Source organism: Doryrhamphus excisus, chromosome 22 (assembly GCF_030265055.1).
Source record: "Doryrhamphus excisus isolate RoL2022-K1 chromosome 22, RoL_Dexc_1.0, whole genome shotgun sequence".
Taxonomy (NCBI): Eukaryota; Metazoa; Chordata; class Actinopteri; order Syngnathiformes; family Syngnathidae; genus Doryrhamphus; species Doryrhamphus excisus.
In genome coordinates, this window is record NC_080487.1 from 5,745,173 (window position 1) to 5,758,790 (window position 13,618).

The 13,618-nt window shown below is 41.8% G+C and overlaps 1 protein-coding gene across 1 annotated transcript in view; it reads left to right on the forward strand.

Moving 5' to 3' along the window:
* The window catches only part of dnah9 (dynein, axonemal, heavy chain 9), a 176,516-nt gene that overhangs the window by 6,001 nt on the left and 156,897 nt on the right, over positions 1-13,618 (forward strand). The window contains exons 6-16 of the mRNA XM_058060982.1: positions 1,866-2,099; positions 2,172-2,345; positions 3,299-3,415; positions 3,480-3,630; positions 4,455-4,569; positions 5,654-5,722; positions 10,770-10,896; positions 10,967-11,113; positions 11,405-11,513; positions 12,991-13,232; positions 13,335-13,470. Of these exons, the coding sequence (XP_057916965.1) occupies positions 1,866-2,099; positions 2,172-2,345; positions 3,299-3,415; positions 3,480-3,630; positions 4,455-4,569; positions 5,654-5,722; positions 10,770-10,896; positions 10,967-11,113; positions 11,405-11,513; positions 12,991-13,232; positions 13,335-13,470 (1,621 nt within the window). The remainder of the gene's footprint in view (positions 1-1,865; positions 2,100-2,171; positions 2,346-3,298; positions 3,416-3,479; positions 3,631-4,454; positions 4,570-5,653; positions 5,723-10,769; positions 10,897-10,966; positions 11,114-11,404; positions 11,514-12,990; positions 13,233-13,334; positions 13,471-13,618) is intronic.

Genomic DNA, 13,618 nt, shown 5'->3' on the forward strand with positions numbered 1-13,618 from the left:
CCAGGGTTCAATTCCACCCTCGGCCATCTCTGTGTGGAGTTTGCATGTTCTCCCCGTGCATGCATGGGTTTTCTCTGGGTACTCCGGTTTCCTCCCACATTCCAAAAACATGTTAGGTTAATTAGCGACTCCAAATTGTCCTTAGGTATGAATGTGAGTGTGAATGGTTGTTTGTCTATATGTGCCCTGTGATTGGCTGGCCACCAGTCCAGGATGTAGATATTTGTCCAAATGACGGGTTGATGAAGCCGTTTTTGTGCCAGGAAAAATGACAAGTGACAAGTTCTGATTTTGGAAATAGCGACAGTCACAGAGTGTTGTGTGAAAACACCTCGGAGGTGTTGGATCCTCAGGCTGCCAGCCACTTGGTGTAAAAAACACAGAAACACAAGTCTAATGAAGCCCTAGCCTGATTGTCACCACCATGCGGTGAAGACAAATTAAGGTGCTGTCTGTCACTTTTGGGGAACTAGGGATGGACCGATATGGTTTTTTTGGGGTCGATGCCGATACCGATTTTTTTCCATCACCCTTAGCCGATGGCCGATTTTGCTTGGGCCGATATTTGTGGCCGATACTGCTTTTTTCTCCCTCAATTTAGTACATGAAAAAATTACAATGATAACAAATATTACAGGTCTCATGTTTAAACAAATATTTATTGAAATGTAAACACTGAACACAGTATGATTCAGCTTTCTTAAACACACATATAAACGCCATTATCAACTTTAAAAGGAATAAATATTCAACCATGTGCAAAACATTTCTGTTGTAGTTTAAGTTTATTTAGCATCGTTGTGATGACTGCTCCTCGGTCGATCCTTAATTGTAACACACAATATTATATCCCTGCTATCTGACCCATCAGTCATTGCAACATCTCGCTAATAACTGCAGTTATAACTAATAACTGCAGTTATCCAACATACCACAGGAAAATATCAGGAAAATATTGCCTCCCAACTAAAGGACAAAACCAGCTTTTTGTGAAAGATTAATTTCAAGCACAACTTTCACTCTGCTGAACTTTTTTGCTTTTGTGGCATCTCCAATATGTAAACAACTGCACCACGACATAAACAACTAAAACATATATGAAAATATTTCATTTACAAATATAATACCATGGACTATTTATTATTACTGTACCGATATTGCCACCAGTCTCACCCGAAGACGGCTGGGATAGGCTCCAGCATAAGGATAAGCGGTAAAAATGAATTAATGAATGAAAATGAATCATATGATTTTCAAAGAAGGATCTACATTTTTGCATAGAGGCTTACTATCAACAACTGTCAGTGTGATTAATGTTCATGTTAAAGGTTAAATAACTGTTAATAGTTATCCTCCCTATCCATGTGGAAGTGGTAACTTTTTGGCTATTTAAGTTTAAAGGAAATAACTTGAAGGCTACCATTTAGGTTGCTAGCTCTCTAGTTTGCGAGTTAGCATGTGTCTCAAGACCCTGCAGTTGCGCAATATGTTGTAAATAAAAAGAGTATAAATGTGACTATAGTCGTGTTTTGTCATGTCTACAGGGCTCTAATAATGCTTTGTTCATTTTAATCTGAAAAAAAATAATTTGTCTACCCACCAACTATATGTGGTTTCTTAAGTTTTTATTATTTGCCGTTTTATTATTATTATTATTATTATATTTATTCATTACTGATTGATTGATTTTCTTTATTCTTGATTTGTTTATTTATTTTTCATTTTATTTTGTGTAGAAAAGGGTTGGACCCTAGCTGAGACTGTGTACAAATACTGAGGCCTATTTTTAGTAATACTTTATTCAATACCGCTGTAAGTCTTTTGAGATGAAGACCAATCAACTTGTCCCTGCTGTCCAACAACAGGCTCGGGCTTATTTGGTGCCTGAGGAACTTCTCAAAGGAGAGGTTTCTGAAAGTCTCCTGAAGGTGCAGACCAGCCTGGATATCCTGGAGCTCTTCAGGAGCACCTACAAGGACCGAAGGGCCAATCTGGGCCAGTACCAGAGGAACGGGAGCCTGGTGAAGCCTTGGGATTTTTCCCCGATTTTGGTCTTTTCTGAACTTGAGCGCTTCATCCAGAGAGTCAGGTCCATGGAAGTAAGCGTGTTGAAACTGACGAGATTTCAGAACTATAATGTTTTTATTTATCCATTACTTTGTCCTGGTTAGGACGTTCTTCTGACAGCAGTGGACTTCCTCAAGCTGGAGAAACTGGAAATTGGAGGCGATCGAGGTGGAGCTCTCAGCCAGCAGGTCCAGCTACTCTACCAGGGCTTTGTAGACCGTTTCAAGAGCTTAACAGAGAAAGTCTATGACTTGGATTGCTTAGACCTCAACAACAAGGTAAGGAGTGGTTTACAATACCATTGTGTTTTAGTGTCACTGAAGGCAACAACCACAATGCATACATTCAATTTGCAACATGACGTCTTACAAAGCTATGAGCAGGCCATCATTTTTATAGGAGGCTTACTTTAACGGAGAAACCGGATGAAATATGACATCAAATATTATTAAAGGACCCCATGGACAGGATTCTACTCCTGGGGTCTCATCTATAAAGCTTGTGTCAAATCCTACCGTTTTGCATTCCCACAAGGGAGCAGTATCCGGGAGCAAACATGAGGTGAAAGAAAAAATGTTAGATGGTGCATTCATGACCATCGCACAAAGTGGGACATGTCACCGCTTGCATTAAACATACAAAACCTGTGGGATTTATAACAGCATATTATTTTCTGAATACAATAATGACCCAAATTACCAACATGGATATCATATCCCTTTTAATTTGATTCACTGTAGTTCTTTACAAGTTATTATATTTTTTAATATTTTTAAGTGTTTGTTTTAATTATGCCTGAAAGTTTCCCGATGGTGGACGGTGGTTGGGGACACCTGGAATCTCCGCTTGGGCATCTCCCTGTACTCCACTTTCCTCCCCCAATCCAAAAACATGTTAGCATGTTAGCTTCATTAGCCACTCCAAATTGTCCATAGGTATGAATGTGAGTGTGAATGGTTGTTTGTCTATATGTGCCCTGTGATTGGCTGGCGACCAGTCCAGGGTGTACCCCGCCTCCCGCCCAAACACAGCTGGGATAGGCTCCAGCATACCCCACCCTAGTGAGAATAAGTGGCATAGAAAATGGACGGATGCATAGCAAAGACGTAGCTGTATGTTTTTATGAACCCAAACGCCCCATCCCAACAACGTGTTTATATGTCTTTATATGGTAATGACGTCCATCCATCCATTTTCTATGCTGCCCCCCACTGTACTTTCTACCTGGCAGGAGTTTGAGGAAGATGTGAGGGACTTCAAACTGATGGCGGATGACACAGACCGACGACTAGGAGCCATTTTCTGTCAGGCTTTTGATGATTCTTCTGGATTAGAGCACGCCTTCAAGGTAATTGGGACGTCATCTCCTTCTTTGACACGTTCACTTGAAAGTCTGGTCTCCACGCTTGCAGGTTGTGGATATGTTCGGTGGTTTGCTGGAGCGTCCCCTAGTTGCACAAGATGCCATGGTCAAATACCCTCGCTTAGTGAGCATGTCGGGCAAGGAGCTGGATGGCTGCAAACACCTCTACCACACGCAGATCAAGACTGCAAATGAACCGGGTGAGTTTGGTGATAGTACTGTCTAAGCACTGCAAGGAGGAACACAAACATGGATCCAGGTTTTGGAAGTATTCTCAGACAATAATTGTGTGAAAAATGTGATAAACCTTTCACTCTGTCCCTCTGGTGGACAGAGAGAGCATTGCAGTGCCATTCACCATTTTTTATGCTACTTAGTTTTCTCAAATAAAATACATTATGGGAAAACTTTAACATGTTGGAACTCTTTTATTTTAAACACTTATTGGTACATATTTGTACATTTTTGAGGTATACCTTTGGGGTGTTAAGTTGCTGTGTGATGAATTTAGTGTTGTTTGTATTGTTAATAGGTTGACACAGCGAGACTAGTATGGTGTTATACTGTTACGTATACATAAAACTCCTGTTGTTTTCAATGGATCTGAAAAGCTTGCTGTGAATGCACCGATAGCTCCTGATTAGCTCCTGGCAAGTATAGAGCTGCCTGGTCCTCACAGACATGTGAGTGCCACAATATAACATTTTATATCTGTACAAATGTCAAATGTTTGGACAGATATCATGATAATAAAAAATAGCTCATACGAATTAACTAGCGATTTCCACGGTTTTCTTGATAATGACCAACATGACTTATGCTCCTACATCAATAGCTATTATAGTATTGTACTGCCCAAAAATGAAACTCGTATGAGCTATTTTTGTTGTCATTATTATACTAGTCCACATAAGGCTACCATTAGTTCTGCCAGGCATTGAAATGAACAAGAAAGTGAAGCTTTCATATTGTTTTCCATGACTATACAGTAGATCTATGCATAACAACAACGCTGATATCGCAGGTTCTTCCCCAGTGCATAAGAACATGCCTGCAGTAGCTGGGTGTCTAAGATGGGCCCAGGAGGTGCAGCTGCGTATCCAGACATCCTTCTCCAAATTCACACACCTCTCCTACCCGTGAGTGTTGCTTCTTTCCTTCCAGGGGAACCAATGACGCATCAGATTAAAACACATAAACACGCTTTGACTGACTTGAGGAATGATTCAAACACGTCAGTGAAGCTTCATTATTAGGCAGCCCACACATTTTCTATACAGTATTGGTGCCACAGTAGAACAGGGGTGTCCGAAGCTTTTCCACAGAGATACTGAAAAATTAAAGGATGCAATGGCCGCTTGGATATTTTCTACATATTCCAAGACATTATACGGTGTATATTTCAAGAACAAAACAATGCCATCTTACTTTTGTGATATTTTGACTTTATTCATGTAACGTTATCAGTTTTTCCAACTATTACAACTTTTGTTAGTTTTTGAAAATATTATTCTCATGCAATTACCATATTTATTATTAATTTTTTTTCCTTTCAATATTTTAACTTAATTCATTCTTGTACGGTTCCTGCTGATTTTTCAATGTTTTGCTGCCATTGTTCATTCATTCATTTTCTACCGCTTTTTCCTCACGAGGGTCGCGGGGGGTGCTGGAGCCTATCCCAGCTGTCTGCGGGCGAGAGGCGGGGTACACCCTGGACTGGTCGCCAGCCAATCACAGGGCACATGTAGACAAACAACCATTCACACTCACATTCATGGACAATTTGGAGTCGCCAATTAACCTAGCATGTTTTTGGAATGTGGGAGGAAACCGGAGTACCCGGAGAAAACCCACGCATGCACGGGGAGAACATGCAAACTCCACACAGAAATGGCCGAGGGTGGAATTGAACCCTGGTCTCCTAGCTGTGAGGTCTGCACGCTAACCACTCGACCGCCGTGCCGCTGCTGCCATTGTTTTTTTTTTTTTATTTTCTTGTTAAATTCTATATTTAGACGGTGCCAGGTGCCAATAAAAACAGCCATTGGCCACAAAGGGCCCTTGCACCACACTTTGAACATCCCTGAGTAGAACATCTTTTATTAACCAAACTAAGTAGCCTTATTGTATTCATTTACATACGTGACATCACGTGAATTCAATTTTTCAATGACTGAATGATATCAAATAATCGTGTGGAAAACAACCTCTCTGAACCAGGTGCCTGGAATCTGCACAAGGAGTTCTGGTCATGCAGAAATACCACGAGATGATGCAACTTCTTGACAGGTGAGAGCACCTCGTAAGTCGTTATATTGCTCAGCATGTCATCATACGCTCATGTACATGGTTGTGAATAAACTAACAGGACGGGAGATGAAACAGAGTGGATAGTGAAGGTGCGGGCTGACTGTATGAGGGAAGTCAAGCCCACGTGCGTATCGGATAACGGCCCCGGCGACTAAATATGTCACTTAGTTTTGCGGCGTGCCGTGTAGACATGCAGCTGCAGGCATGATTGATGTTCTCATTACGGTAGTATTGCTCTGCAGATGATCTGGTAGGACTCTCCTAATCTCATGGCCCGTTGCAGCCTCACTCGTGCCAAGTGAGTAGTGGCGGTTTAGACCGCATTGAACATGAAAACTTGAAAGATAAATGATCACCGTCTTTGAGGAGCGGAAATGTTGCTTTGAATACAGCCAACACGAGAGAAAAATCGTTACGTTCTGTTACTTTATTTGCCTCACTCAAAGAAATACTGCCATCAGTACACTGCAGTAACTACTGTGTACATTGTGTATTTAGTCCCTGAGTGTTCACATTTAGACAGTCCCAACTGCAATGCAACTGCATTACCTCACTAAATTCATCACACAGCAACTTAATACGCCAATGTGTATATACAAATATACATGCCATATTTTAAAGTTTTCCCATAAGGCATTGCAATACAATGGAATGCAATTAGCAATGCATTCACTTGATGTGCTGCAATGACGTCAGTGGCCCTCTTGGCTTTTCATGATAGACTCTTGGCTACTTGTGATAGTTGGGAAGATTTCATATTAGAAATTAGACCCGGCATATCTGCTAATGCAAACAATGAGTTCGTGGGGGGGGGGGGGGGGGGGGGGGCAGTGCTTTCAGTGCACTCACCACAAGCTTGTCAACCCAACAACCAAAGAGTCTGACTCATAGTGGCATCTTTTCAACGAACCTCACTAAATTCATCACACAGCAACTTAATACGCAAATGTGTATATACAAATATACCTGCCATATTGTAAAGTTTTCCCATAAGGCATTGCAATACAATGGAATGCAATTAGCAATGCATTCACTGATGTACTGCAATGACGTCAGCGTCCCTCTTGGCTTTTCATGATAGACTCTTGGCTACTTGTGATAGTTGGGAAGATTTCATATTAGAAATTAGACCCGACATATCTGCTAATGCAAACAATGAGTTCTTTCAGTGCACTCACCACGAGCTTGTCAACCCAAAAACCAGAGTCTTGACTCACAGTGGCATCTTTCAACGAACCTCACTAAATTCATCACACAGCAACTTAATACGCAAATGTGTATATACAAATATACATGCCATATTTTAAAGTTTTCCCATAAGGCATTGCAATACAATGGAATGCAATTAGCAATGCATTCACTGATGTGCTGCAATGACGTCAGTGTCCCTCTTGGCTTTTCATGATAGACTCTTGGCTACTTGTGATAGTTGGGAAGATTTCATATTAGAAATTAGACCGACATATCTGCTAATGCAAACAATGAGTTCGTTTTTCCCCTCAAACAGCATTTCTAACTATGAATTACTGCATGTGGTGAAAATTGTCTCCAAATTAAAGCATGGCAGGGAAACAATACGCCTCACTGATGTGCTGCAATGACGTCAGCGTCCCTTTTGGCTTTTCATGATAGACTCTTGGCTACTTGTGATAGTTGGGAAGATTTCATATTAGAAATTAGACCCGACATATATGCTAATGCAACTGCATTATGGCTAACTTTTCCCTTGCTTTTTGTGACGTTTCATGGTTTTTTTCTTAAACCTTCAGCCCTGTGGCTTTTACAGCGGGGGGAGGTGGGGGTGCCAGTGCTTTCAATGAACCTCACTAAATTCATCACACAGCAACTTAATACGCAAATGTGTATACACAAATATACATGCCATATTTTAAAGTTTTACAGTGGAATGCAATTAGCAATGCATTCACTGATGTGCTGCAATGACGTCAGCGTCCCTCTTGGCTTTTCATGATAGACTCTTGACTACTTGTGATAGTTGGGAAGATTTCATATTAGAAATTAGACCCGACATATATGCTAATGCAAACAATGAGTTCGTTTTTCCCCTCAAACAGCATTTCTAAGTATTAATTACTGCATGTGGTGAAAATTGTCTCCAAATTAAAGCATGGCAGGGAAACAATACGGCGTGCCATATAGATGCACCTTAATGTGCCGACATCTGTGAATACTGTAAACAGCAGAGCTGTTGTTACAGCTGTATCTGAGGAATTGATCCATACCCGTCTTAACGAAGTCCCATCAGAGTTGACTGCACTTGTTACTGCGCTATAACAGCCACCCCTTCTGTCATCATTCTAAACATTCCAGTCACGATTGGGCTGAGCATCCTTACTCATTACTCCCCGCTGACAAAAGGCTGCATGATTTATGACCATTACCGAGACATTGGATTGCCTCTGCGTCTGCAGTGCCACTATCAGGAAATGAAGCTCACAGCAGAAATCCAATAAGGAACACACCGTGCACCAAAGTACTCATCATAATAGTTGCTTTTACGGATTGATATAGCCGTACAGAGGCCTGACACATTGTCTGCTGCCGGCATCGTGCGGATGAATCAGTGTTTATCCTTACATAAACCAATGCACTGCAGTGGCAGCTCTAATTATTTTAATGGGAACTGGAAACGATGTTGAACCCCTCTGGTACATCATTTCTGTGATAACTGTGTATACTATCGCCTCGACCCTGACGATTTATATCAGGTTTGGCCCGGTGAATGCCAGGCCTCTCGTAGACAAAACCTTTTAAAAACCACTCCACCCCGGGGCAGGTGGCAGTGTGATTGCTTCTGTGTTGCTATGGTAACTGTTACACGATGCTGGTATCATGCAAACAGAACAACGTCCAATAACGGCTCAAGCAAACCAATTTCATGAAAACAATACTAGACAACTGTAGTCTGAGGGGGTGTTGAGATAAGCGGGTTCCACCGTATCTTTATGTTTAACTTGTATGTCGAAAACAGCAATCAACAGAGAGGGAAGTCATTGCAGTTTTACAAGATTTAATAACAAGGGTTCTTCGAGAAAAATACTCAGTGAGTCAGTTCATGAAAAAAGACAAAAGCAGAAGGACATGAGGTATGGAAATTAAAGGTCAAGGGTAAAGGTAAAGACAGAAAGACGCTAAAACAGCTAACAAGAACATAACAAAAATAGCAAAATACTAGACCGGTACATTGATTACATGACAGCCTATTCCAGCTGTCTTTGGGGTACACCCTTGACTGGTCGCCAGCCAATCACAGGGCCAATTTTGAAGGCTACCAAGTGGTGTGTGGTGGTTATTGGACTGCACTGCACCAGTCACAGCCTTCATTTGGGCTGAAGATAGTATCCAGTCTTGACAGACAGCCAATGGGATCAAGCGGCTCAGGGCCAGTGACGTTTTTTTTTGGGTCCATGTTTGAAGATGGTTCAAACGTCTTACTGCATCCAACCTCAGCAGCAATGATGCGCTGCAAGAGGCGTTGCGTATGCAGCTCAACAATCCCACCGCCTTACAAGAGAGAAACCTTTTTTGACATTGCCGTAAGAGACAGAATCATGACAGAATACAGACAGAAAATGATCTTGTCTCCACATTTTTGCCAAAATGTTGGCTTTCATTTTGATTTGACACATTTCAGGAGTGTATATGTCACAAAGCTTGAGTGTTATTATCGTGGCTACAGTTCTTAAAGGGGACCTATGATGCTTTTTCCACTTTTCTGACCTATAAATGTAGTTACAATGTTGGATTCTGGTGTTAAACCATTTATTCATTCATTTTCTACCACTGGACTGGTCGCCAGCCAATCACAGGGCACATATAGACAAACAACCATTCACACTCACATTCATACATATGGACAATTTGGAGCCGCCAATTAACCTAGCATGTTTTTGGAATGTGGGAGGAAACCGGAGTACCCTAAGAAAACCCACGCATGCACGGGAAGAACATGCAAACTCCACACACAGATGGCCGAGGGTGGGATTGAACTCGGGTCTCCTAGTCTGCGCGCTAACCACTCTTCCGCTGTGCAGCCCCGTGTTAAACCACGAACCACAAAGTTTCAGATCATGGAATTTGGAAGTGAGCCCTGAAAGAAGAAAACGCTCGCTTTCAGAGGGCGGTGTAAAACTGTTCCTTTGTGATGTCACAGAGGAACGGACTTCCTTATATGGGCATGGCTGTAGGCCAGATAAACTCTGCCCTTCCCCAAACTCTGTTTCTCTGTTTACGAGGCAAGCTCAGGCAGAAGTTTTTGGAGCAAGAGAAAAATATTGTCATCTGTCAACGGCACGAACGTGAACGTCTCTCACCTCTCTTCTGAGCTGCGTTAGGGTCTCCCGCCAGTAGATCATGAGCTACCAGTAGCTCCTAACCACTTTTCAATTAGCTTTGGGAGTGTGACCAATCACAGCAGAGTGGGCCTGGCAGATGCGGGCATGGGTGGAATAAATTAAAACAGACCATTTTGGTGGGAAGCACAAATCCGAGGAAATACATCTGGAATAGGTGCAGATTCTGGAAGATCTAGAACGTTTTCTGTGTGTGTAGTTGTGTGTAGCTGCTCTATAGGAGATCACAACTCAAGACAAAGAGTGGAATCATGAGCATGATAATGCTCCTCATATTGCCTACCATTGCCTTCTATTTTTAGTTTGGAGCCTATTTGTGCCTGTTGTCTACATTTGGGAGTGTGACCAATCACAGCAGAGTGGGCCTGGCAGATGCGGGTGTAGATGGAATAAATTAAAACAGACCATTTTGGCGGGAAGCACAAATCCGAGGAAATACTTCTGGAATAGGTGCAGATTCTGGAAGATCTAGAACGTTTTCAGTGCATGTTGTTGTGTGTAGCTGCTCTATAGGAGACCTCAAGACAAAGGGTGGAATCATGAGCATGATAGGTCCCCTTTAATGCTCCTCATATTACGTTCCATTGCCTTCTATTTTTAGTTTGGAGCCTATTTGTGCCTGTTGTTTACATTCTTTCTGCTTGCTATTCCAGCTACGCCACTAGTATGTATGCCACTTGGACCAGGACCGTGGACGAAAGCTGTCATCACAACCTCAGTCTGCCGTTAATCCGCAGAGACTTTTCCTCACGACTGATCTCAGTCAACTTCAGCTCCCAGGTTGCTTTGTTTTTTAAGTGAAGTCCATCCATGAACACATTTGAACATACTTTATATCTCTCATCTTCAGCTTGCGTCAGTGCTGAGGGAGGTGAAATACCTGGAAGCTGGACGGACTGACGCCATCCCTGAATCTGCAATGCAGGTTTATACCACCAGGCGGCAAATGTGGCAGTACGTGGGTAGCCTGGAGCTTGCCGCTGGCCGGTACAACAAGGTCAATAGACTTCAAGATTACACAAGAAACAGTCAAGCGACCATTACATACAAGGACCCGGGGCATTGAACCGAGCTCCACTTTAATCAAATCAATCAATTCATCCGTTCCATTGAATTGATTCAACATTCATGATGTATTCAACACATTTTCAACCACATATTCAACCGCTGAATCACATTTCACACTTTAAAATTACCTTTTTTATTCTTTTTTCATGTTATTCTACAGAAGTTGGTTGAAATAATTATTAATGGCTTTGTTGGTAAAACACAGTATACTTAATTCCAGGTGATTCAGTCTGTGCTCGATGTCGAGAATGTTCTATTGAAGAACCAGCTCAGAGATATTGACAGCCAGCTGCAAAAGGCAGAAGAGGACCTGAGCTGGACCTGCCAAGGTGTGGACTCACAAGCAACCCCCACACACGCATGTTAAATGAACAAATGACTACAGCATACTAATCATTCAATATGTGAAATATTGACTTGACATATTGGCACATTCACAATCACAATCATCTACATAAGGAAAAGGATACAAATAAAAAATGGCTAATGAGTTGGCATGAAAGGACTGAACACAAAAAATACACGGCAGGGCAGAAAAAGTCTTGCAGCGAGGGAAAGAACAACAAGATTACGCAATGAAGATCAATCATGCATGCAAAAACATATCAGTTCCAAATATGCCCATTGTAAGTAGTTCCTGATGTCAGATTAGTAAATAAATGCTTACTTCATGTGTTCTTTATATTGTGGAGTACTCTAGTTGATTGGATATTGTGGCTAATTGCGTATGGCGACGTTTATTAAAGCTGTTTTTCTGCCTTTCATTTGCTGAAACCTATGATTACTGATTACTAAAGAATGGAAAACTTTTTTTTTCTGATGAAAGGTGAGCATCTAATCTTTCTCTTGGTATGTTCCATCTTTATATAGCCCTCGAGCAGAATATTCTGTGTGCCTTGAGAAATCATCAAATCATCGAGAGGGCCGGCTTTTGAAAAATGGCTGAATGAGTTCATAAGAGTCACTGAGAAAATAACCCTCCAATATATTACATATGTTTATGACATTTATATTCATGCATTTAAAAAATAATACGAAACACCATAGCCTGCTATGGAAGAAACACTGTCGTAAACATTTGCAGAAGGAGGAGGTGGCGTTGGTGTTGCCCATGTGGGCGTGACCAAAAGGCCATCAGAAGGCTTGAACTCCCAGGAGTCTCCAACCCCTCCAACTCGGCACGATAGGTAGTGTAGATGCACGTAGATGCTCCGTTTGAGCTTGGATCGGAACAGAACCCCAAACCAGACCAGATTTGGCCTTGGTATTGTCAGGTTTGGGTTTTTGGTGTGAAACCAAGGGAAAGGTTCACATTAAAAGAGGCAATGAAACCATGACATTGTCTTGGTATTGGTGTATAAACGCCCATCGTCAGTCAGGTCTGCTGATGGAGAAGGCAACGTTAGGACTGTCATCATACATCTTGTCCTTGAAAGGCCTACAGAGGCCGGACTTTCCCTTTGGATGTTCCATCGTCTCTTTGTCACCTTGGACGAAAACATGATTTTTGGAATGGGACACTTTATTTGTTGTGTAGATAGTTAGTAAATACTAACTACCCGAGGTCTTGTCTGGCTTATTATAGTCCATTAATAGTCCTTCATCTTTGTTTTGCATCGTTAGCTGTTTTGTCGTATGGCTCTGCACTATTAAGTGTAAATCTATGAACTGGCCCTTTGATTAGCATAAAGTCTGCTGCAGTAAATGATAATAAATGACCTGCAATGATCCTGAACCATAAAGGACTTCATGCAAATGCTGTGGCCAAGAACTAAACTCATCTGTAATTATTTATCCTATTTCAAGGCATTTGGGAGTATATTCAAGAGTTGCGAGATTCCGTTTGTGACCTGGAGAGCCGACTCAAAAGAGCCAAAGACAATGTGGAGGAGATTCAGATCTTTATCAAATCCTGGGCAAGTCCCATGTTTGGCAGGAAAGAGGGCAGAAAAGATACTCTGCTCAGTCTGGAGGATCGTGCCGAAAGGCTTGAGCGGTTTTATAGTATGATACGATCATCTGGAGAGAAGATTCACTTCTTGATAAAGGTAATTAAATGACTCATTAACGGTTCCTTTTGTGATTGTTGGAAATGTTCCATTGCTTCACGACTCTTCAAAGTAATGTGTTTTCCAATGGTGTGTTCTCAGAGGAACCTCGAGCTTTTCAGAGCAGAACCATCCTCGGAAGAATGGAAAGCCTATGTGGAGTACATTGACGACATGGTCGTGGACGGATTGTACAACTGCATAGAGTGTTCGCTCAGGTTCTTCCTGGATAACACTGGTAAGATGTTTGCAATAATGGCATAATACACAGTCCGAAGTTAGGTGGTGGTTTGGATGAATGACGGTGTTAATCATTGCAAACGAGGAAAAAAAAAAGTTGAAAGCGTACGGTGTCTTCTCCTCCACACAAGCAGCTCCCGGGTGCT